Here is a 26,334-nt window from a genome sequence, read left to right on the forward strand (position 1 = left end):
CAAATAAATCCAAGGAGTAGAAATGTTACAGCTGGTGACCAGTCCAGTGCTGCAACTATGACAGATAAACAGAACTGCCTGAATTCCTAAAGAACTTGTATATTCAGCTGAGGAGATCCATTTTGTATAGATGACAAAAAAGGGAGAAAAAAAAACCCCAATGAAAACATCGAAAAAAAGTGAAAGAGCATGGGATGTGAATGGGGAAAGCCTCTCTGCTTAGCAATATAACAAACAAACTGAAAAACTCAATACGTCTGATAAAGATGATGATGATTTGTAGTCAAGTCAAAAGGGAAATGGATGCATCTCCTCCCAGTGCCAAGTATGTGCGCTCATGTGTGTCCTGCATGTTAAACACACAGCTGATCGCAACCATCACTGGATTCTCTTGTGGCTCACAGCAGGGCACAAAGGGCAGATTGAAGAGTCAGGAGTGTCTCTGATTGCTCCTCTTTTTGCCTTTTAGATATTGATGAACTCTCATTTAGGAACAAAAAAGGCGTTAGTGGGTAACAGCAGTGTTATTGGTAATTACTTCAAGCACTTAGCTTAATGTAGTTTTCCACAAATATTCATTACAGCCCCTTTATAAGCCCTGGATCACCTCCAGAGTTCAACTAAGGCTAAAACTTAAGGATGTGTTTGTCCACCTTAAAGAAGACAAGAACAGATTCTGATTGGTTGTTTCAAGCTGAGAGTCCTGTTGTATTATATATAAATGAGTAACAGATTTTTTTTTTAAAAGAACAGAAAAAGAAAGGGGGAAGTTACAACAGTTAGGTACAAATTTACCCATGGGTTTTATTCAAAACTATGTCGCTGTAAGAATTTGTAACATTTTAGCTATGACGCATAACCAATACTTGCCGTAGTGTTATAGTGCAATACATACACCGTCTTGACATGGAGGAGTAGCCCTAATAAGGCCAATACTGTTCGAGTTTCACTTCTAATGGCACTATCGTTGTGACTTCAGTGTAGTGCAACAAGTAGTAACGGTAGACTTCTACTTTCCCACCTGCTTTGACACAGCCACGTCAAATTATTATCGGGAGAAAAATGACCTTTAGGCAGTACGCAGAAAGCGCTGAGCTCAGCTTAACACAGCCAGTGCTCTGCGGAACCCGCTGTACGAAATAAAGTATCGCTATTTAGGTTGGTATTGAGGCTTTAAAATCTATTCTAACTTACTAACATCTGGTATCTCACTGAAACTTTGTCACGGAAGAAAATGACGCGTACGACCAACGGCTATGACTGACAGCCGAGGCGTCCAATAGCATTCAGGGAACTGACCATATACGTTCCAAGCGATCCTGACCGAGCCAATTGACAGAAAACAGGGGTGGACGCTTCGACGTTTCAAGTTAGATTGGTTCACAGAGGCCCAAACCCCGGGGTAGCAAAATATTTGCCGAAGGAAATTAGCGGTGGCCGCGGGGTTGCTGACCAGGACACTGCGACTTCAGAGGGAACTAAGCTTGTGAGCTAGACGACTTCCTCTGCAAAACGAATAACACTTGATTCCTGATTGGCATGAACATGATAAGGAGGGAACATAGCATGATAATAGCACCGGTGTAAACACCGTGAATAAAAAAGCACCACCTACCCAGAAATTCTCTAGGAAGTACGGCGTTATCATCTTGCTTTATTACTCTTCGCCACAACTCTTCAGTTTGTTGTAATGCAACTTTTGAAGCGTATATCATCCACCGTCCTCCCCCCGTTTCTCTTGTATCTGCCTTTCCCCGTTTTCCTCCTCTCCCCTTTCTTCTCCCTCCCCACCTACAGACTCCACCTCCACCCGGCGTCTCTCCCCTATGGTTTATTCCCGTAGAAATGTAGACGTTCAGTGGGTGAAACAGCGCTATCAATGGCGAAGAGAGACACTACAGCCGCCGGATGAAATGCTGCCTTCACATGCTTTACGAAAATTCCCCACATAGAAGGCCGAGATTGACTAAAATACAGATAAACCATAACGCAGCTATGTGAAAATAATAGTATATAAAAATAAATAGTAAGATATTATTAGCTATATCACTGTTTGTTTTAGTTAGCATTACTTATGAATTCAGCATCTACAGATATGTCTCCCTGTTTAATAAATCTATGTGCCGATTTGTTGTGCACTAGTGGGTAAAGATTATTCATACCCGTTTAAACGTCCTTTTCCAGTGGGATTGTTTAGTCAACACACGTTCTACCAATATTGCAAAAGCAAATACTCTTGTTACGGTTGTGGTTTATTTAAAGCATAAGAAAAGGTCTTCCAACACCAAGTCTATGAATAAGCCTTTACATGTATTTAAACTGATTTATAGATTTAGCAGTATGCCACTTTTCAAGGTTTTGCAACTAATCATCTGTTGGGCAACAAGCATCTAGGTTTTGGAATAAATCGTCTTTCCACGTTAGACAGTTACATTGTTAATTTTTAAATCTTGTCTTAAACACCTGTATGCTGCCTGGCCTTCGACCCAGTGTGAGACATTGATCTTACTTGTTTTTGTTGTACGATAGTTGTTTTTGTAAATGATTGCTTTCACTCTACTTATTCACTTTTGTGTACAACCACTTTACATCTGCTGTGGCTGTTTTAAAGTGCTTTATAAATAAATAAACATTGTATTTAAAGGCCCATTTACAGTCGGCACAGTGGACAGAGTCTGCTATTTGTGTAATTCCAATTTCACAAAGCCTGATAAAGTACCAGTGACATTGCCAAAAAAAAAAAAAAAAAAAAAAAAAAGACTTGGAGAAAATACATGATAAAGGCCCACAATAATGTAAACAATTTATTGGAACAATGTACAGATTCAAGCTATGGTAACCAGTCACACCCACTATATCATCTTACAAATATTACAAAATTACTACAGTACAATATAGAGTCTTTGCATGATCCAAAATATTTGGTGGCCCCAAAAGTATTACTTATTTTTAAAATTCAGCAGCTTATAAAAAAAAAAAAAAAAAGAAAAATCAAAACATGTCTATGAGAATGATGTTTTCACTTTCATTAGCAAAAGGATGAAGGCAGATAATCTAATCAAGTTTAAAGGCTAATTAAACTAGACTACTAGAGCTCCTTGACTAGACATTCCTTAATATTGATGGGTGCTTTATAAAATACAAATTTTTCAATAAAGCTTCATAAAGTCAAACCTATATTTGCAGAGTTGTCAACATATGCAATTGCTTTTAAATCAGCTTTCACCTGCATCTCTACATACAGTGTACTGTACTTCTATTGCAAAACCCCAGCAAAAATCCTCAAAGTATTTGCATTAAAGGCATTCTGCAGAGATTACACCATTTACCTAAGCCTGATAACAATCACGTTTGACAATAAGGATGTAGAAGTAGGAATCGTTCCTACTTCCTGGTTTCCAACTGTAATCCCACTGTTCAGCTAGCAGTGTTGTATGTATTAATGCTAATGTGAAGTAACACCCACTGATGATGGGTGGCTTTTTAAACCAATCTTTCTTGTTTGAAGAGATGTGGAAAGGTGGAGACATGAGGAAATCGATAAAAAACAAACAAACAAACAAAAAAAACCCAAAAAAACCCCCCCAAAACAAATAGAAACACAAACACAGAAACACACACACACACACACAGAAACACACACACACACACACACAGAAACACACACACACACACACACAACCTGAGGTAAACACAAAAACATATTCATATAGTGAAACAAGTACAATGTATAGCAGCAGTTACGTCAAAATTATAGCACAGTAGTAATTGGGATTGTTGTGTGTTTTGTAGAACTACTATCTTTTGAAGAAAGAACAGAAGTGTGTGCACATCCACCCCGTCAAGCTGCGATTACTTCATATTTTTGCAAGCCGCGAGCTGGAATGTGACAAGACAAAAATCACTTCTAAACACATAATGATGTGACACATACGAGTATTTGCCTCTGTATTCCATGATGCATTATAACCTGCATTCACCGTGTATGTCCTCAAAAAATGTTTAATCTAAGATTAGTAATACATTTCTTAATGTGGCAGTTGAGCTAACACATTAAACTACTTCTACACTCTAATATCCCAATTGGATCAAGATGCTTAATGCATTAAGGTCCACACATTTTAGCAGCAATGCTCAATGACCTGTCAGGTCATATTCTAAAGTGTTTGGCTACATCATTCATTTTAAGCACTTGCTAAGTAAGTAGGTAAGTAAGTAAGTACATTTTAGGTGCATCACAAAGGATTTAAATACTGCAATTATTACTCTGGCCAGCAGAGGAAGAATGGATGGGCGTAAAAAATTAAAATTAAACAAAACAATAATATAAAAAAAAAATAAAATAAAAATCCATCATGGAATACATTCAGGCCATCTGCAACTTAAACATATAGATTTAAAAAAAAAAAAAAAATAATAATAATAACACTGCAACACAAGAAGACAACATGTAATTTCACAGTATTTAAAATCTACATATCCAACTATAGGTGAAAGGTGAAGAAGAGAACACTCTAGCAAGATTACTGTGAAGTCTTTAAAAGTCACAGTGATGCTGAACATAAATGGTTGCTATATAAAAAAAATAAATAAAACCAAAACGTGATTGAAGCTCCTGCAACCTTCCCACTTTAAGTTGGGGTGTAAGGGGCCACCAACATGCAAAAGATGAAAGTACCCCACAGTGACAACCACCCAAAACATTAGAAAGTCATCCTCAAGATCATGCTTTTAGCACAAAAATTCCAACAACCAATAACAAAAACATCAGTACATTGAGAAATTAACATAGTTAACATTGATTTGATGGTTTATATGGTTCTGACAACCAAAGTCACAAAAAAAAAGCAAAAGCAAAAAAGCAAAAAAAACAAATCACTGAGACAGTATTTGTGCCATTGTGACATTTACGTCCAAAACACAATGACACAATAATTAGCAAACAGGATCTTGTTATCCTGCATGCTTCTCCTTCATTTGTCCTTTCCGAGGCTCAGACAATATAAAAGGATAAAGTAAGCATCTAAAGCTTTGATATGCCTGCAGATAAATGTCCATGTCACATTCACGCCACAAGACCAAACAATGATTCACTCGGACATCACGCCACAGCCAAGATTTTACACATTTTTCTAAGTCAGTGTGTGTAAAGCCCATCATGCTACATTACAGCTGATTGCCGTAAATCTCCAGTAGAAGAAAACATGAGTACTGTAAATACAAGACCCAAAAAAAAAGAACCTTATCAAAGCTCAACAACAGCTGTCAACACATTTCACTACAGCTTTTCCACAATGATATACACATGCTACCCATTTTCAGAAAAGCTGCTCATTTAAAAAACAAAAACTATGTGCTCCCTTGTGACAAAACAGCTTTTTCTGTAGGAACTTTAAACCATCTCTGTACTTACAGGAAATGTGTCTCAAAGAACCTTCAGCTTTACTTCATAATACTTCTCGTTTACTCTTATAAACGCATATCTGAGCAGAAGACCTACATTTCTCCTTGTCTAACAAAAAGTACAGGGTTTTGTAAAGATTTCTCAATTTTTTCCACATTCATTTCTTCTCAGTAGTCCAGAAAACAAGATGTTTGGAGAATAAATGGAGAGGAAAAAGCAAAAAAAACCCCCAAAAAACAAAAAAACAACAACAAAAAAACCCCCCCAACAAACTACAACTTCTGATTCAGATATTAGATGAATTTTCCTCCAGTGATAAGGTTGTCCTGCCAGTCCCTTTTGCCCCTTTGTCTGTGCATAGGGGCACTGAGAACTGTAGCTATCATCTCCCTCCCACCCCATCCACCAGGTCAAGGAGGGGGGTCAGCACCCCTTCCCCTTCCCTCAGCAGGCAGATCCTTCCCCCCAGTAAAGGGTAACATGCTCCCTGGGATGGTTCCCGATATTGTCTCCCATAGTGAATGACCTGTATATAGAGAAAACCCTGATTAGAATACAACATTTTGGGTTAAATAATAAAAATTATTTTCAGAGTGGTACCAACCCCAACGATGAGGCACGTGCTGTGGAAACAGTTACACCCCATAAAAGGTTGCCAACCGTTCCTTCAGTGGCATTGGAAACTGATCTGCGAAGCGTCTCCAGTTGTCGTCTCCCACCTGGTTCTTAAACCCATGAAGGATCTGAAATTAAACACCACGAGATGTTTATACTGAGGAGTGCTTTTCAAAATAAATCCTGTGCATTTTAAAGGGTCAACTGCAAAAGCTGCCATTCCTGAATTTGGTCACTAGGGAGCAGCAATAACTGTTGATAAGCAATAAATGGGTTAAAGCCTGAGTGCAAACTCTGAAACCAGGCAAAACTGACAGAATTTATTCAGCGATTTTTATTGTTAGTGTTTTTCAGCTTTTACCTTGTAGAACATGTCTCTGAGGTCATCCTTTGGATTGACCCAGGAAGCCACTGCATCACAGAAGAATATAAAATCCTGTTCCAGAGAAAATAAATAAGGCGATGCTTCAGCTTCCAGAGTTATTAAAAACAAAGTGGCCACACAGTCATCTCTCTACTGCATCTCACCTGCACTACACCTCCTGGATTTACACTAATCATAGTGCAAATTCCTCTGAATGCGGAATCCTTCTCCTCGTTGTCCCTTATATTTCGCAGACAGGTGCACCTGACAACAGGGACGGCCACATTTAACACCACGCTTATCTTAAGAATACTTGAGCAACAACAGAAACCAGCATAAATCTGCAACTATGAATAACTAGTACAGAAACTCGGATGCATTCAGTACATGTTACTAAACTGACATGCATGTTTATAATACCAACTTTGAATGAAGCCAATTACCTCCTTTGACACAAATGTGTTTTCATTATCAATCCTTTTCTTCATATACTCTAAAGACAAATTACATTTTTCAAATGTGATCAAAATGTCCTGCAACAACTAACCCACAAAAATGAAGAGCCACTCCCAATTTGCATCTGATCAAGGTTCAACTTCAGTGTTTTCTCCTCGTATGCCTCTGAACTGCTTCCAGTAACACTGCTGACACCTCCAAACCTGCACTTTTAATCAATGCTAGCATATTTTCCTGACATTTGCACAGTAATGTATGGTAAAGTGAAGCGCGGTGCAGCTGCCATACACATAAGTCCCTGGGAACTGTTGCAATGATGCTTAAAACCTTTGTAAGCCTGTTGGTTCTCCACTCAGACTGATCAGGAAGAGTTTAAAAAGAAATTGATAATGACTGAAATATATCTCTTTAAAAAAAAATAACTTTCCCTACTTTTTTCATTTCACCAAGGAGATCTGTGAGTCATTGCACGTGTGCAAGTGAAAAAAGAAAAGAAAAAAAGAGCATAAACGGAATGATTTAAAGGATCAGCAGCTCTTGAAAGCTTTCTAGAGGTGCACTAGGAAGCAATGCTAAAGAGGCGATTGGTCAAGTTTGCCATGATTTGTTTGGTTTTTTTTAAAGCCACAGAACTTTTTGATCACTTTGCACATTTATCTAAATATGAAATTGTTTCCTGATTTACAACACATGAAGCATGCACACAAAAGAGATTCAAGTAAAACAAATCAAGCATTTTAAAATATTTAAAACTCAGAAACTCTTCTAATATCTTCACTGATGTCTTTGAGCAGTGTGTTCAGCAAAACCTCATCTATAGCACCTTGAATATAACATTACTTTTTTGTTTTGTTTTCGAAGATCTACTAAAGAAGGTTTGGGGTCGTTTTGGGACAGGCACATGCAGCTGGGTGACTACTAAATGAGAAAGGAATTTAAGAATGCTCTTTCTCATTAAAAGACTGCATCCTTTCTCTGTTGTTGAACCAGCAGGCATGTGACAAAAAAAAGAAAAATCTGATCCCATGCATCTTTTAGGTTGTTAGCGACAGTTTACAATGACAAAAAAAACTAGAAATTAAACAAATTAATGTATAAAAAACACATGAAGGTGCTACTGAGGCAAAAACAAATCACAAGTAGGACCTAAAAGAGGACAGGGTTAGTCACACGGTTGGCAATGATTACAAACTGATAGGAAAAAAACAAACAAAAAACCAAAAAAACTGAAAAGAAAAAAAAAAAAACCCAAAACGCTTTTGAGAAAGGAGAGTGAGAAGGGGAAGAGGAGGAGAGCTACAGGGGAGAAAAAGGGAAGAACAGGCGACAGACGAGAAGATCAGAGGAAAGCAGAGAGAAGATGAATTAAATAAAAGATTGAATAATACACACCAGGGTCTTATAAACTGCTGTAGCATGGGTGCCACCTCTTGAGGACAAACGTAACCAAGACGACCAATTGTTATTGCTAAGGTAACGCAATCACGGTTACACACCACCAAACGCCAACCAAGACATGAGCAATGAGGAGGGGGGAGGAGAAAAAAATAAAGAAAAAACAAACAACTCAGAGACAGAAATCAACAGAATCTGTGTATGATAATAAACAGAAGATTTCACTAGCGTTGATTATTACTGCCCCTTCAAGTCAAAAGGGAGGAATGTAAAAATATGACACTCTAAAAAAAGACATACAACACGTTTAAGGGAGAACACATTGACAACTCTGACAGGACATTCATAGAAAAGGCAAACAATGGCATCTGCTTCCAGGAATTACATGGATTTAAAATAAAATAAAAAAGCTATTTAAATTGATCAATTTGATGAAACTGTACGTGCCAAGACACATGCTAATAAAAGGTGTAGCATGTATGGCGTAAAACAAGAGCAGTTCAGTGGGATTTTTTTTCCCCCTCTTAGCGATTTCTCCCTTAAACTCACAAATGTTAATTTTCATAAGAAACAGAAATGTTTTTTGTTTTGTTTTTCTTTTGGAAAAGAAATGACAGATTACTCCAAGCCAACTACATGGAGGGAGACTAGTATCCAGCACAGCAGGTTCTTATGAGGCAGAGAGGAGGGAGGACCTAAGTTTAAGAAGACACAAAACTATGCAACATTCTCATTAACAAACAGGCATTTATGAACAGTCCAATGACACATGCAGAAAGCAGATGGTATGCTCATTAGAGTAGAGTTCAGTGCAGGATCAGCTGATTAGAGGCAAACTGAAGAGTGCCGCTGTGCGAGCCGAGAATTTACAGCCACCTTAAACTGTGGTATTATGTGACCTAGTTTAAAAATAGTTCCAGTGGTACGCTGGCTCTCGTGGAAACATCCATGTTAACGGAATTTACACATGGCTATGTTTGCTAAGGTTTGATTCACTGTGGCGTTGTCAATTTATAGATCGATAACATGCAAGAAACTGTTAGTGGAAAGGTTAATGATCTGATACTTCAAAAATTGAAGTTGTATGATGCCCAATTGTTAAGACATGGTTATTGATTATCATGTATCCTGCATCAAACATTGGCCATTCTTAACAACATTTAACATCTATTGGCAGATATGCATCCACATTTAAAGAACAGTAAATAAAAGCAACAAATAAACTGACAGCAAACAAACAGGAACACATCTATAGAGTCCCTAGTTTTATTTCCTTTTATTTTGGCAGGTCACACTTCACCCTTGCATGCATAATTTTGATGCAATGTTCACTTGACTCATCCAATTCAAATCTCCAATGCATTTGGTTCAAACAAGAGTAGAGTGTGCAACCTAAAAATAATCTCAGCTAGGTGCCCTACTTTTAGTCAGTTTAGGTGTCATTTGGGATTAGTTGTTTAGCTGATCAGTAACTATGTGAGGCTATGCAGTCATCTATCTATAATTCTGTGTAAGCTTTGCATTTGGTTTCATTACAATATTGTACTTCACCTCATAGAGCAAAGTCAGTCGACATTAGTTCATTCCAAGGCAGGGCTCTTACACGGTTTGCTCAGTTGAAGAGTGTTAAGAATTTCAAACCAGGGCTTGCTCAAGGCTTCATTTTAATTTTATTTCAACTTACAGGCCACTGTGCCAGGCTGCAAATCAATACCTGAAATATTCAGCATACTTTGGTGAAACAAGCAAAACTAGTAAGGCTCATACCTTGGGAAAGGCTGAAATTAAAAGGGAAAGACACGCAGTCTAATAAGTATAGTTAATCCTGGCTAAGTGGACCTGAGTGAGTGAGTGTGTGTATAAGTGTATACACCTCCCTCTCTCTGTGTTTGTGTGTGTGTGTGTGTGGCAACCTGGCTGGCTGACGGGCTCAGCACTACCACCGAGTGGTACCTGTGTTCTCCAGTAGTGTCTTTGGGGTATTGGGCCTGTTAATGATCTCCACCAGTTGGTGCAGCACCATCGCAATGTATGGTTGCATTTCAGGCCCTAAGAGTGTAGGTATAAGAACTTAAGTTAATTCAGATTTTAAATGTGTCACTGTACATCGTCTTAAAAGAAAGGCACTCACCCATTTGTATAGATATCTCTCCAATTGCCCATGTTGCATTGTTGCACACTGATATTAACTCTGGGTTTAAATTTGTACCCAGTATGGGCATGAAATCAGCTGAAAGGAGGAAAATTAATATCTTAGAAAATTACTTGGAATTTATTGTCACTGGTGCTTCAGAGTCAAGTACACCGAACGTACCGATGCATGGTTTGACATGCTGGAAACAAGCCTTGGTGAGATCCCCTAGCAGAGCAAATGAACTCTGACGAACTTCTGGCATTTTGTCCTGAACAGTTAGAGAAAAAAAAGAGAGCACAAGGTGAGACATGCAAGTCAGTTTACGTTTGTTTGTTTTTTTCATGTTAAATACTTTTACAGGGCCTTACCTGCATGCACTGGTACATGAGGGTGAGGATATTGCTACGAGCCACCAGCTGCTCAATGGTGCCTCCCAATCCTTCTGCCAGTCCACTAAGAAGATCCAAAGCCACAATCATGAAGTCTTTGTCAGGGGCCTCATACTGTTCTGGTTGGGACTGATGAAGCTAGAAAATATAACATGACTTAATTTAACAGTAATAAATATTAAATAATAAGTTATATGGCTTCCATCTATGGATCCACCCCACTGTGGTAGTGGTTAAACGTCCACTAAATACCTTGTTTACCACTTGGGGCCAGTGCAGCAAATTGTAAACAATACTAACAGATTGTTAACTTTAAAAAAAAACACAATAAAAATCACCATTTTTGTTGTTGTTTTGCTTTACATCGAGTTCCACTTGACTACGCAGAGTCTCCAGCAGGTTTAAATGTTTTCATTTTGAATAAATAGATAATAGAAAATGCACAGAAAGTCTTTAAGTTGTCCATTCTAGACATTCTCACCATGGACTGAGCAAGGGTCTTTTGAACGAGGTTGACACAGCGTTGGTACACGGGCTCACAGTAGGGCAGGAAGCCACTCTGCAGTGCTGTGGCTACAGATGACAGACACTGAGGAAGGTAGGAATTGTGGGTTAGATACAAAAATCATGGATATTATGCAAAAATTTGACACCTTTAAGTGTGCATGAGAAACTCACTTCTAACAAAGGGAAAAGATCTTTGTCTTCATCTTTTAGTTGGTTCCATTTCTGGATCAAGGGTGGCATCAACATCTGGATGTACTCCTAATACATATCACACATTGAATGCACCGATAACAATGGCTGCCAATGTATTCTATTTTACATTCAAACAAATACAGCTTTTTTGATATTTTACAAAAATAAGTACATGACAACAGCAGTATTAATGTTAGATTTGCATAGAAATGTGAAGTGAAATCCAGCAAATGCTTCTGTTTTGCATACCGGTTTATTGAGATGGTGGCCCACTGAATCTGCAAGTGTTCCTATTGCATCATAAAGAATTAGCAGATTTTTATGTTGGTACTTGCTGAAAGCAAACACCAGTGTGTCCAGGATGAATGCCAGGTAGGGCACCAGCTCTGTACAAGCCTCCTCCTCCAAAGTGGCAAAGGCACTGGCAGGGAAAGATTAAAAATGGGGGGTTAAAGCAATGTGTGAAAGTAACTACTCTGAAATTTGGATGCACCTGAATCCTTCAGGGGAATATGTGGGAAACACAGATGCAAAAAAAAAAAAGAAAAAAGAAAAAAAGTCAGAGTTAATGTGCTGTAAAATGAGAGACATGGCTTTATCATCTCACTCACCTGCAAGCAGCCTCCTGCACACGCTTGTTGCTATCCAAAATGCGTTTGAGCAGCTCTGTCATTAAAGGCTTCAGGTAAACATCCGGAGGCTGGCTGACAACCCAGTGTGCATAGCGGCTCAGTGTCCAACAGGTGATAGAACGCACCAGGGCTTTTGTGTCAGACAAACACTGGATGAGATGAGGGATGAGCTCAGGCAGGTATGGGATCATTCCTTGCATGCAGCCTGGAGAAAAAGGATAACAAAAGTATTGTTTCAAAGTGGTACTTCTTCTGATTTTATATTCAAAGAGGGACCTCCCTCTCTTCAATTTCTCTTCATTTCCCCCTTCTTACCTTCAGCTATAGCCCCCAGCACTAGGATTCCAGACTCTTTAACTACCCACTCTGGATGGAAAAGCAGCTCTTTGAGAAGAGGCAGGATGTGCATCAACAGATCTTCCCTGAACACGTTGGCCAACACGTCGAGCGCTGCTGCTGAACACTTGCCTAACAGCACACACATACACAGAAACAAAGATCATGCAGATGTAACAAGCATAATACAAACAAGCAGAAGACAATTAGTACACCATCTGCTTTTTGGGACTGTTAAAAAGGTGCACGATGTGGCATGTTTGTTCTACTGATTATAAAGTTACATAAAACCTAAGAAAAATGAGATCTTCCTCTTCTCTATTAGCCGTTTGGACTACAAGACAATGCAGGGCTCCTTTCAGTGGAGTTCATGGATAAAGAGCCACTATGAATTATTTTGAAACAACCATCACAGAGCAATCTAGACAGTTCAATTTAGATATGCACTGAACTCACGCAGGTTCCAGTCAGAGATAGTATCATCATCATCTAGTTCGTCATCTTCATCCTCCTCATCCTCAATTCCATCACCCTCATGCTGTTGGGCAACAGTGCGGGAGCGATGGAAGCGTGGTCTGATGTCTTGCTCGTTGTCTGGAATGGCCTCATCCTCTTCAATGTCTCCCTGAAAATGAACGTATGGTATAAAAATTCTTCAGCGTGTAGGCATTAGCATGAGAGTTCAGTCAGCTGAAACCAGAAATTAGCTATGCATTTTGTGTTGTAAAATGTATACAACTCTAATTTGTTTGTACATCACAAACAACTTAACTGCATGTCAGCTTGACTCCTGGAGCAGTTTATCATTGTACCGTCACGTAAACATATTAGGCAGTACAAACTGACCTTGAGCAGAATGATGTCAATCTCAGAGTACTTCATCCCGTTGACAAGCACCGGAGTGAGCCTGGAGCAGCGGCGGGAAAAATGATGAGAACAAAGGGCAAGGTTAGGGCAGAACTCACAGGCAATTACTCACATTTGGTCCCTGCTGTGGACACAGTTTAATGTGACAATTTGGTGACAGATGTTAAACCTGAGGTCAACTCTTAATCAGCCACCGTGAGGTGAGGAAAAATAACACCCTAGTACAAGGTCTTCGCTGACTTGCTGCCAAGGCTGCTATGAATCAGCTACTTTCAAAACCAGCATAAGTCTGTACATTACATCTGGCTCTCTGTGTGTGTGTGTGTGTGTGTGTGTGTGTGTGTGTGTGTGTGTGTGTGTGTGTGTGTGTGTGTGTGTGTGTGTGTGTGTGTGTATTTTCTTACTGGGAGAGGTGGCCACACAGCACTTCCTTACACACCGGCTGCTCGGCCAGTGTCAGCCAGAACTCACAGGCCTCTAAGGCAACATTCTCGTCATGGTCCTGAGTCCTCTGTAGCATGTACTGAATTTAAAAAACAAAACAAAACATACAAATAAACAAAGACATTTTCACGTACAAATCGGAATATTTCATCCCAAAGGAAGGAATGCAACCAAATCTAAAACCTGCGACGCACTACTATGATTCTGTTCAGAGAATAGTTCATTTCATTTTTGTCTTATTATAATGACCATGGTGTATGTTTGATCAATGCCTCTAAGAGGAGTTGGGGAACAGACAATCTATATCAAACTTACTACATAAATTCTTATAGTACCAGGATCATCAACATCTATACAGCTTTTGGAAATAATTTTTACCTCACAGATAATATAAGTGTATAAGCTGATCTAAAAACGAACCACAACATTATAGTACATCAGTGCGTGCCTGTGAATTGTCCTCATCTTTAACGTTCATGAGTTCAGTACACGTTGCATATATGTTTTATAAGGGCCAAAGATTTGCAAGAGTCTAAATCAAGCAGTGATGTGAGTAACTGTAACTGGTTACTTTGTCTTCTATAATGAATAACTCACAAGGAAGAAGAAGAAAGAAAAAGTATTTCTAATTTGTTTGTTTGGTGCTTTTGAACATCTGACTACTATGATATAATGAATATAAAAATAATAAAATGATAAATTCACAAAAAGTGTTTGTATTTTAATACATGAGTAAAGAAAGTGAAGCCAGTAACACAACTAAAAGCTACCCGTGCATGTCTATTGTTTAAACCAAACCCATCAGAGAAAAGCAAATGGGCTGATAAAGAGTAAGCAATAACTCTTTATGAGAAACTATCATTTTATAGATTTAGTGGACAAACAAATAATTATTCAGCAAAGTCATGTTTGCAAAATTGGGGGGAAAAATAAATTAAAACAAACAAACAAAAAAAAAAACAAAACAAAAAAAAAAACAAAAAAAACACAGCCCTACTTTATTCGGCCATGTTCATCAGAATGACATAAAACGACCTCCAGTACAACAGAGTTGCTTACTGCTGTGTTATTAATAGAGGTTTATGTCATATATCATATTTACTCAGGGTTCATCCACATTTTCCATTTCAAAATGTCATATTTATCCACACTCCTGAGGTTTATTGAGAAAAAAAAAAAAAGAAAAAAGAAAAAAAAGAAAAAAACACCCTGAATTTAACAACAAGCTACATGATTTTTTAGGTATCTAACATGCAAGTTTCATTTTGAAGAGCACACTGTTATCCCCCCCCCCAATTTCCTTTTTACATGAATACATTAGGGTGGTCGTGGCTTCTCCACTAGCTGACTCACTAATGTAAGTGATTCAATCCTGGCTCTTCAGGTATGCATGCCAAAAGGGCTTTGGGTAAAGTGTTTTAAGTATATGTATAAAAGGTACTCTGTGTGTGTGTGTGTGTGTGTGTGTATAAACATGGCTTGTGCTGCAATGCCCATTCAATGGTTAAATGGACTATAGTACGTGCCAAATAAATGATAGTCCATTTATGTTACTATATAATCCAAAAATGTTCTGTCAAGCTTGACATTTGACCATCTGAAATGCTGACTTAATATAATTCAAAGACTGTAGAGGGAGCTGTGTGGAGGAGTGTGCATTCGGGTGCAGGCTAAGGTTGGCCTGCTCTCTCACATAGTAGTATTTTGTCTGAGGTGCCTGCCTTCCCCAAATGCTATTGAAAAAACACTGCAGAACACAGGGAGAATCTAGAACTATACCACCTCTCTAAACCTTGAAAACCCATTTCAATACTGCACCGATTCCCCGATTATCAGCTTTTAGGCGCCTCCCTTTTAGTTAATATAGTCATTCTTCATCTTTACAATACACTCACCTCTATGATGTTATGCATGTGTGGCAGGAGACGATCGAGGCGAACCTCAAGCAACATAACAAGAGCTCTACAAACATTCTTCCTCACTTCTGGCTCATCATCTGTTGCCAGTGCAAAGAGATTCTACAGAGGGCAGGGCGACAGCTTAAAGTTAATACCACTGTTGGCAATAACATAAGAATAAATATGATTGAGAGGGGAATAGTCAATACAGTAATGCAGAACATTACAGATCATGTACCAGTGTTTTAGATGTTTGTGAATGTACACAGTTCTGCGATTTGCTGTATGTATAATCTGTAGCCATTTGCTTTAAATGTCCAGTTTACTATATCAAAATGTTAAATATATACCCCATATCTTTAAAAGACATAACAAAGAAAGACATACATTGAGGTGCTGCACCATCTTACGGTACAAACTGACATTACAGAAAGGCCCCAGCTTGACTTCAGTTGAGTTGTCTTCAGCACAGTACACAAATGTTTCGGACATAAAGTCATAGCTGTTCGATTTATGACGGCTTTAGTTCATTTATTACACTTTTAAACTATTAATTGCTACTAACTATTCAGTTTTTTTTGTGCTTCAGCCTCTGCCAAATATCTGACTTCAATTTTCTTATTATTAATCTCTTCACCCAAGCCCTAAACATAATATAATTTGCAATAATTTGCATGAGGCTTGGCATATGCGGCGACTGATTGCAGAAAGCCACAAACTGGAGAGGTAAATCCCAAACTGTCAGAGGAATAGCTCGCCTTATTGAAGTGACCCTTTAGTAGCTTCTGTTTCTTTCTTTTGGGGCCAATGATTTGTTTTGCATATAGATACACTTAAAAAAAATAAAATAAAGCATAATAGATAATATAAAGGAGCATTAGAGTCTGACTTGCCTCAATGAAAGGATCGATGTGAAGCATAAGAGCCTGAGTCCTGCTGATGATGAACTGATTGACGCAGGCGATGGCATGAGACCTGCAACAGAGTAACAACCACATTAGAGTCACACCGACATGTTTTCCTCACATGTTGCACACTGTGAATGTAGCCTCTGTATTATTATTTGCCCCATCTCCTCCAATCTAACCTCCAAATATGAGAAAGCTCTCTCTCTACAGGAGTTTTACACTGCAACAGACACTCGTTGTGTGTCGTCTCTAAGAAACATAAGACAGACTGAAAATGTACATACTGGCTGTGTATTCAGATTTAGACTAGACATTTTATTGTATCCAACAAATGGAGAATAGTTCAGGCAAGACACAAAGTCACAGTTTTGGTACACCAGCTGATATCAGCTGGAATGTCAAGTAAGTCCCAGTAGAAGTTTTTCATCAATTTTAAATTACTGAGGAGGAAAGGAACCATCTTCATTTGCTTAAAGTAGTTTTAACTGAAAAGTATGCACCGTCACTAAACAGGTATAATAAACAGCATTCACAGACAATTTAAATGCAATGCCATGCACATTCTAAAAGAGTGTAACAGACTAGGTCATTTCAAATAATAAAACATCCATGTGTAAGTGAAAGGTTCAAAGGACAGTGTAACTTAAAATCAACTTCAGTCAGCAAAATTGGAAAAAAAGAAGTATTATGATACCTAATCTTAGGACTGCTGTGTTTGAAAAACTGCAAGAACTTGGGGATCATGATGTTCAGAGGACGGTCCAGCATGTCACTGTCCAGGATCTCAGCAGAGTCCTCGCAGATCTTCTGAAGAGCTCCGAAAGCTCCCTGAAAACAAAGAAAAAAAAAATGGCATAAGGAAAAGACAGCAAAGTAAACAATGAGAAAGAAAGAGACATGATGGAAGATTTAATTTTTCTGCTAATTTATCAGGAAGTTAACCCCAAAATACTGAGACACTGAAGTAGACAGTAGGAATAAAACGTATTTGGAACTGGTCTTATTTGCCTGATTCTCATCTAACATTGAGGCAAAATTTACTGTATAATAACATAATTTGCTTCATTGCATAGTAAGAATAAAGTCTGCAATCGGAAGCACGCATAAGAGCCAAAGGCTTTACATGCTTAAGAGCCAAATATGACAGGTACAATGTAAGAGGCCACACAGTGAAATAAATAAATTGCCCGTATGGTACACTATAGTCATATTACAATCACGCATATTTAAACCCAAGCCCAAAACAAAATCACCCTGGTTCTATAAATCCACATACTGTGTATAAGCTCTGTAACATATGAGACATGGAGGATCATAGTGCTAGTATTTGCACAGTGAAAGCACTAAATAATACATTCCACCTTCTCATCCATGATGTTCAATAGGATTCATCCACTTCTGCTCTAATAACCTTCAAACAGTTGGCGCACACATACACACGCACACACGCACACGCACACAAGCTGCTTGACAGATGGTTAGTATGCATGCTCACGATATGCTGCAGACTTCAGTCTCTCTCACAAAAATAAATAAATAAATAAAAACATTGCAGCCTGAGAGGCAGATACAAGAAACGGCACAGCACTGACACCAACGCTGTCTGAAATGTGTTTCTATGGAAACCACTCCCATGTCGGCATTCCTTTTAGAGGACAGATACAGAGCCATCTCCACAAGAGAAAAAAAAAAAAAAAGAGGGGAAAAATATGCTCAGAACCACAGGGGTGACACAAGACGAGGAGGCTAAGGTTAAATCAAGGTCACAAACAAGAAGGGACAAAGGAAATTTATGAAAGGGGAAAAAGGCATTTCTTTCATCAGACTGAATCTTGATGCCAGCAGGTAATCAGAGACAGCAGTGGAAATTTCCTTTTGGAATTTGGAGATGACATTGAGAGAACTGCTAATGGCACCTAGAAACAGACGAAAGGAGACAGTTCCTTTAATTGTATAAGACATGCTGCTGTTTAAGCTAAGAATTGGAAATCCAAACAAACAAAACAAAACAAAAAAAAAAAGTAAACAGATGTCATATACATAAGCCATGATATAAAAATCTCATGACAACCCCCAAAATGTCAGATTTATCTTAATGTTGAAAAACATGACTGGGTTACTAATGAGCTATTTAGAAGAAAGACTTCCTTTTTCCCCCTCCTATCCATATGTATTCAAGATCACTGGGGTTTAAATGCTGGCATGGCATGATATGTTAACACACATCACGACTAATCAAGAATAATGACCAGACTAACTGATAATGCAATTGTTGGTTGCGAACCTGCGTGGGAACCCAAACAAATATTTCATATTACGCACAACTGTGCTCCAGCGCTGCACACAGTGACGTCAAAACATAATACAGGCATTTGTGTGTGTCAAGAGAGAAGTGCAAAGTAATGGGAGTGGCCTGCAAGTGTTTCAATGATATGCAAGTATCTAAAGTGTAATCTTCCTTTCAAGTCCTGCTACTGAAGGTCGTTCACTGTGAGAATGCAATTCACGCAGATGGCTGTGAGCCACGGCAAAGAAGAAAAATAATAATACACCTGTAGTCGACTAAACGGCTCCTTCAGAATCCTGCCCTTGAAATGTGAATAATGCTACAAATGAGCACTGAGGTGGCAGAGCATTATCATAGGTGATCGTTTTCCCCTTCGAGTGGTATCAACACCGTTATAGCCACTTGTCAACCTCCATTAATCAAAACATAGCCATAACCTATATTAAGCCGTCCACCAGCATTAAACTTGGCATCTGACACACCTGCTTGTTTCTTTATATAGAGCATGCAGAGAAGAGCACAGCGTGGTGACACGAGGAGCTCTTCCAGCAACCACTAGTCTTAAACCACAAAAAAGGCAGGACTCACTGGTAGGGCAGCAGCTCCTTATGTTACCAAAACAAATGTGTTTTGATTTTTCTGCGTTTTGTTATGTTCATACTAAGCTTAAAAAAAATCTATGACATCATTACTTGAGAACAGATGATTTAAAGCTAAAAACAGCATGCTGCAGTTTCACCATATACAGAAGCTTGTCTTTATACACAGCGTCAGCAGACATTAGGTCTCAGCGTGGGACTGTTGAGCAATCAGCGGGAGGATGATTCACTGGGAGAGTCACGAGGATCATCTTGCACAGATACTGTAAATGCACAACATATATTGATCAAATGGCCCAAGGCCAACATGCATTTACACGTTTCTCAAAGCGTAGATTACAGATCGGAAACTGTACACTGGCAGTCACTAAATATACTCCCAAAATAGATATCAAAGTCATGCTGATAGAAATAGTGGATTATTTTGGGGAGGCAGTGGATGCTCAGTTCTTAAAGAGTACTATATGGCTAATCAAGACTACCAACAGCTCTATCCTAAAGTGAAGAAGGTGCCAGATACTACAGCAACAAAAAATAACATCAACATCAGCAACAAGAAGAAATACTGACCCTTTAAAGTGTACTTATTTACTCATTTTCAGCTCAATATTTAAATCTTGGACTCTAGACTAGCTGATTCACTTTTCCCAATAGCCCCCATCTATCTCACACTTAAACTCTTTACACCTTTACACACCAGATGTATACAATTCGGGCAAATATTTAGTGTTAATATTTTTTGAACTTGCCTATTTTTACATGCAGCCCTTCAAACCAACTGCGTAATATCACAGGACAAATTTTAAACCTTCATTCCCCCCCCCCCCGAATCAAGCTTGATTTTTCTGATATTTTGCATGGAAATAAACAGATCTGACCATTCAGAGCACTTAATTTGGAAACAACTGCGTTCATAGCTCAAAAAATGCACTAAGCTAAATATACAATGACGTTGAAATAGTAAAATAATCGTATTTTACCTCAGACACACAGCTAGATGCTGCTCTGGGTCACGGTTCTCTGAAGTTATCCTCAAATTGGCCTCAACTCTGCCAACGAGAGCTCAAACTACCCACTGACATCCTGACATATGTATGACAGCATCTCTTCTGACTGGCTACACTGAGGTTTTTATTTCAAACTTTGGCCTGCTTATATAAACATAAAATAACTGGGTGTGCACTAGAAGTTGGTGGGGATGGTCTCTTCTGATGCAGCTAACCTTGGAAAAACCTGGAAACTATTCTAATGGTTGTCAAACCACATCTTCATTGATATATACTGAGGTGTCAAAACTCATCAAGGTTAGAAGGGAGGTCATCAAATGTTGTGCTTTGGGAGGAAAGAGATATAGTAATGATTATTTGTTTGCTTCCTAGTTATTCACAGTGCAGCAACTTGACCATCTTCAACAAGAAACATTAAGAAGCTTTCCAACCCTCAAGCTTCTTTTCAAAAAACATAGCTGGTCTTATAAGGAGTTTCTACATTTGGTTGCTTGAGTGTTAAGCCTCTTGCACGCACGCACGCACACACACTTCAAGATGGTCTGCAGTAACTACCTGACCTAAATCTCAGCTTCTGAACAAGCTTTACAAAGGAGGCTAGCAGCGGTGCTACACAAAGATTTATTTTTTTATGTCACACCTATTCCTTAAATTACTTTAAATCACATCGACAAGTAATAATCCTGTCAGCATGTATTTTTATTGCCCTAAGACACAGCTGAATTTACCACGACACTTTAACATGCCGTTTAATTTATTAATTCTGATGTCATGGGCAAATCCAGCTGACAGAATACTAATGACCTGGGAGTTTATATGAGCTTGAATATGGTTACACAAATCAGATGATCTAACAGTCACAACAAACAACTGTACTGTCATTTTCGTGGCTGCTGCAATGGAGCATTTAGAAGAACAAGCACTTGAGTTTTATTCTGCAGAACATTCAGAAAAATTAAAGATATTAAAAAAAACAAAAAAAAAACCCAGAGTGGATCATGGTGGCCTGTAAAGATGAAATATGACCCAACAGCATGTAGTTATCGGCGTTTTGAAAAGTAAAGCATATTTGGACGATGATCAAAAAAAAGAGAGAGAATAATTGAGTCAGAGCTGAATAATCTGCAGTCTGCAGCGGCTGCTCCAGCTGTGAGAATGTCTTTAGCTCATCTGGCCAGCAGGATACCATCCAGATGCTGCTTTATAGCTGAGCCAGCTTTTCTTTCCACAATAAATTAATTAATAAACAAATAAACAGTACACGCACAACTGTCTGTGTGCCCAGACAGGGAAACATGCTTAATTACAGCACACATGGGCTGTAATATACAGTCAGAAATATGTGCACGCTTAATCTCAGCACTCCCCACCCATCTCCAACACAGCTATGGCAAAAAGCGGCCTCTCATTCTCATACTCACACACACGCTTTTGTTAAACTTCTGATGAGTTGAAAGCACGGTAATTAAAGAGGAAGAAATCTGAGTCATTGGCAGATGATAATATTACAAAATGACATTAGCGTCATGTCCATATCAAGCAAAGTAATGGCTGCTGCCATATTAACGCTGAGCCCACTGCATTTCAGGTTGGATTCTTTAAGCTGGTTCGGGACTCTTTGTGTGATTTTTTTTTAGTAATGCGGAGCACTATTCATGTGCTACAGAGTGACTGAAACATGAATACATCATGGCTACTCAGCTGCAACATTTGAGTCCATCTTAACCAAGTCAGTTTCGTCAGAAGACATTTTATTAAAATCAATCTCATATTTTTGATTACTGCAGAAGATTTTAGAGCCACATTATATTTGTATGATGCATTTTCAGTTCAGTGTGTTACAAGATAATTTTAGATTTTTAAGAACTTTTGAAATGATCTAAGTGATTTCCTGTTCATATATAGTTTGCTCATTTGTAATTGGGTTAGTACATACATTTCTGTGGAAACACGGTGTTAGTGGATTATTACAGGAAACATCATCTGTAGAACCCTTAAGAAATAGTTTTCACATCTTTCACCCGTATCAACACATTTGTGACACCACCAGCAAACATCAGCTTAGTGCCTAAAAGAAATTAATTTATAAGCTTCTGATTTGTTTGTCCTCACTTCACATGTGTTATAATCCTCAGAATCCAGCAGCAGGCAGAGTTTGGGTAACAGCTCCGGCCAGTTTTGTAGTTCTCCCTTGGAGGCAATTGTAGTGATGAGGATGCCTGTTGTCAGAGTGGGTTGAGTTAGTTGATTAAACCAAAATCATGCACAGGATATAATGAAACAGACATTTAATATTATAAAGCGCTTCTGTTTATAATCCATGTGAATAGAAGCAACAGAAATGCAGCACATAAATAGCTTCAAGTTAGCTTAAACAGCAGGATGACCCCTAATTATGCAAATGTTAATATCAAGATTCTGCAATAATAGCAGGGAATGCTTGGGAGACCAAACCAGCATTTAAAAGCTGGCCTTTAACATTCTGATACAGTAGCCTATTGAGTTAAGGAAGACTATTTAGAGGCATTTAAAGCCAGTGTAGGGCTTTGCTCTCACTGGATTAAAAAGAAATAGATTAAAAAGAAATTCACAGTAGCCTTCAATCATACTGTAACTGACAAGGTCTGAGAGATAACTGCACCGCCTCTAAGCTCTGTTTTCAGGCTTCACAATCTTGAGCCAGTTACAGGTCCGTTAGGCCAGATTAGCCAAGCAGCGGTGAAAACCTGAGAGAGCAAACTTTGAGTGCCTGAAGTCAAAAGTCAGCAATAGCACGCTTTTGACAGCAAGTCTATGTGTCCACGCTAATCTGGTGGGAGGGGTTAAGAATGGAGAGAGGAGAACTGCAGGAGTTTTATTTCTAAGGGTTTTTTCATAGATTTCTGCCCACTAGATAAATAAAGAAATATAAACAACACAGAAAAGCAGACTCATTTTCTACTAAAAACATAACCATATCCCTAAAAATAAGAAAATAAATGAGCTACTATCCCAAATCCCTTTCATCGGTTTAATTAGTGTAAATAATATACAACCATCACAACCAATAATAAGGTGTTGTGTAAATATTCATTGTCATTTATTTCCCTGCTTTGTCTGCAAATGCTGATTATGTTCCCAATATAGTGAGCTGTAGGTTTTATATTTCAGCATGTAGTTTAAACAAATAAGGAAGTTATTTACAGGAACAACAAAGCAACGTACATAACAACAGAAAACATTTAAACATAAAAAGGTATGCATGGATGCTAAGGACAACATTACAATCAGAAGACAGAGAGGGGACTTACCAACAGTGGCCCGAATCAGAGGAGATGAGTCTCCGATGTTTTGGAGGCACTCACTCTTGATGAAATCAGACACGCCATTAGGGAAGTTCTGATAGTGAGCTTTCACATTGTTCTTCAGTATCAGCCCGCTCAAGGATCGGGTCGGTTCATCTTGGGAGAGAAAAGGCCAAGGAAGGAAATGTGAAAATTCCACTCTAGCTGTGATCAAAATGAAGGCTGGTGACTCAGACATTAAATTGCTTTCCTTTCATTTTTCACAAGCAGAGTATTACAGAAATTATGTTCAGACATTTATACTAACATTGTGGACAGAAACTATTTTACTGTTTGCTTAAAATGGGTAAGTAATAAATTCGGTCATTTTTTTTGTTTAAACACTTGTGGCTTGTTGCATCTGAGCTAAGGTCGTCATGCAACCGAAAAGGTCTTAACACCACTTAACATTTGGGTCATCTGCTGTGCAGACAGTCAAGCCAAAAGTTGAGCAGTGCCAGGATTTAGCTTTAAAATTAGAGTGGCCCATATTCTGTGTGGCACATCATTTGCAACAAAGATGCCATCAGGTCACCCAAGTCTCAGCCGGGCTGACCTGTCAATAAGCAGTTACATAAAAACGACAGCTGCCCAGGTGCTATTAGACGATCTAGGAACACACCACAGACACAAAATGACAGAGCGAAGGAGAAGGGCGGACAGCTTACCTTCTGATTTCAACTTTGTCAAAACAAATATCAAATAGTTGTTAAAGTCTGGATACTGATTCAGCTGCTCGAGTCTCTGGGAGAAATGGTTAAGGGTTACAAATGTACGAAGAGCATGTTAAAAGGCTGAAAGAACATCACTGCATTCTGTAATCTGATAACAACAATAAAGCCAAAAAGAGTTTTTTTTCCTCCTCCCCATATAAAGAGGAGGAGTGGTCTAATCTAACAGCATAATGATGGGAGCGTATGTCAGTGTGTGTGAGTGGACTGGATGTATGCTTGTAAGGGGGTCATAAATGTGTCATTTGGCATGACTGTACTGGCAGATGGCATCTTTAGGGCTATAACAGCAGCTAGTCTATGAGTTAATGAGACAGTCTGTATGAAGGGTTACATAAGAAATTTATTAAGGACCTGCATGAAACCAGACAAAAACATAAGGACCAGCAGCTCTGAGCAGCAGATGATTGCTCCTCAACTGCATTGTCACACAACACTAGCACAGTGTTGTGTGACAATACAGTGCCCAAGCTACAGAGTAAAGCTAATAAAGCACTTACATGTTAAACCTACCCTTTAGTGCTTGCCATTTAATCTAGCCGGAAGAGGTCACCTTAATACGGTTTTGTTTGATAATCCCTGGCACCCTTTGGAAAAGTGACATAGAGTAAAATGTCACAGCGAAAATGCTTGAATAATGATGGCTTCTTATTCCACTCCATTAACTCCATTAACTCCTGTTTTAGAACAGGAGATTTCAGATTCTGTTGCACTAGTAAAATCCAGCAATTTCGTGCATTGCATACACTACTGTCACAATTAACACAATCACCATTACATCATTATATTATGCACAGAATTTCTAATTCGAATGTTAACTTAAATTAGTAGCATGTTTCCGGTAAGCTTAGCTTTAATTGAGGATTAAGTTGCAGATGATATACCGGGGCTTTAGACATGTTTTATTATGATGTTCTGCCGAAGCAATATGCAAGGTAAAGGTGTACAGGAGGAGCAATTAGAAGCTACCGTTGGTTATTGTATTAACCAAGCAAGACAATTTATAGCATTTTTAATGTCAAATGATGTTAGCACGACCTGCTCCGTTTGTAGCGCGTGCAAGCGAGACAAAAAAAAGGCACGAGCGTACCTGCTTGTAACTGTAACCACCCAGGCTAGTATTAGCTATCGTTAGCCTGTTGAGTCTGTTTTGTTATTAAATCACTAACAGATTATATCATCCATATCTGGCTCAAAAAGGATACTTGCTGGACGGATCTCTGTGTGGACGTATCAGGCGACTGAGACTCCTTCAGCAGCTGTAAAATTTGTTGAAGTCCTTGCTCGTCTGGTTTCCACTCACACTCCATCTTGCTGCTGCGGATAAAGAAATAACATAAGCTCAGACAGAGGACTTGTCATCGTACGCCTCACTAATGCTGCTCCCTACGAGGCGGAGTGATTTTGGATAGGGAAAAAAGGCTTTTACCTGTTCTGGCTTTGCCGTGCTGTGCAGTCGACTTTCTGCTGAAATGTGAACGTCTGTTTGGGTTTTCAGACATGGGCCTTACACGGCGAGTCGACCCGTTTTCTCCCAACCCAAGCTGAAAAAAACCTTCGGGCTACGGTCTGGCGTCGCATATAACTGGCTACATAGTCAGCTGACACGGAGCTGGAGGGTCCTAGTGCGCCACAAGTTTTTTTAAGCCTAAATAGTCTAACTAAAGATGCTTTTTTACAGGAGGAAGATAACTAGAAGGACCAAACATGTTTACATATATCTATTTAGTCTTATCATTAAAGACAATACGAGGTTGCCCTTTGTTCAGAGAAGGTAAAGAGACGCTGTAAGAGGGAAACTATACTGAAAAATCTGGGAAATGCCGACGCTTTTCCTAGATTTCCA

The 26,334-nt window shown here is 38.8% G+C and overlaps 2 protein-coding genes across 4 annotated transcripts in view; both read right to left on the bottom strand.

Annotated features, from left to right (window-relative positions):
• The window catches only part of fcho2 (FCH and mu domain containing endocytic adaptor 2), a 50,823-nt gene extending 49,006 nt beyond the window's left edge, over positions 1-1,817 (bottom strand). The window contains exon 1 of one of the 2 annotated variants that reach the window (XM_085464198.1): positions 1,616-1,817. In XM_085464198.1, coding sequence (XP_085320324.1) covers positions 1,616-1,648 — 33 coding nt within the window. In that variant the 5' untranslated portion in view covers positions 1,649-1,817. The remainder of the gene's footprint in view (positions 1-1,615) is intronic. The other variant, XM_085464199.1, reaches the window with a different exon arrangement.
• A 974-nt stretch (positions 1,818-2,791) lies between these two features.
• On the bottom strand, positions 2,792-26,090 carry tnpo1 (transportin 1). Of its 2 annotated transcripts, XM_085464200.1 has the most exons (25): positions 25,918-26,086; positions 25,694-25,805; positions 24,426-24,501; positions 23,725-23,874; positions 22,547-22,653; positions 17,236-17,369; positions 16,527-16,608; positions 15,631-15,753; positions 13,696-13,814; positions 13,271-13,331; positions 12,881-13,049; positions 12,404-12,556; positions 12,068-12,293; positions 11,706-11,877; positions 11,436-11,522; positions 11,239-11,346; positions 10,737-10,895; positions 10,549-10,636; positions 10,366-10,464; positions 10,188-10,283; positions 8,232-8,307; positions 6,548-6,647; positions 6,381-6,455; positions 6,009-6,147; positions 2,792-5,930 (listed from the first exon to the last, which is right to left on the bottom strand). In XM_085464200.1, exons 2-24 carry the CDS (start codon positions 25,796-25,798, stop codon positions 6,040-6,042), a joined length of 2,673 nt encoding a protein of 890 aa, XP_085320326.1. In that variant the 5' UTR covers positions 25,799-25,805; positions 25,918-26,086; the 3' UTR covers positions 2,792-5,930; positions 6,009-6,039. The 2 variants fall into 2 exon arrangements, with proteins under 2 accessions (XP_085320326.1, XP_085320328.1); XM_085464202.1 differs by lacking the exons at positions 2,792-5,930; positions 6,009-6,147; positions 6,381-6,455; positions 8,232-8,307 and having other exon boundaries at positions 6,556-6,647; positions 25,918-26,090.
• Positions 26,091-26,334: the final 244 nt, after the last annotated feature.

This window comes from Copadichromis virginalis, linkage group LG7, assembly GCF_057382275.1.
Source record: "Copadichromis virginalis isolate Kocher_CV1m ecotype Utaka linkage group LG7, C_Virginalis_male_GT1.1, whole genome shotgun sequence".
Taxonomy (NCBI): Eukaryota; Metazoa; Chordata; class Actinopteri; order Cichliformes; family Cichlidae; genus Copadichromis; species Copadichromis virginalis.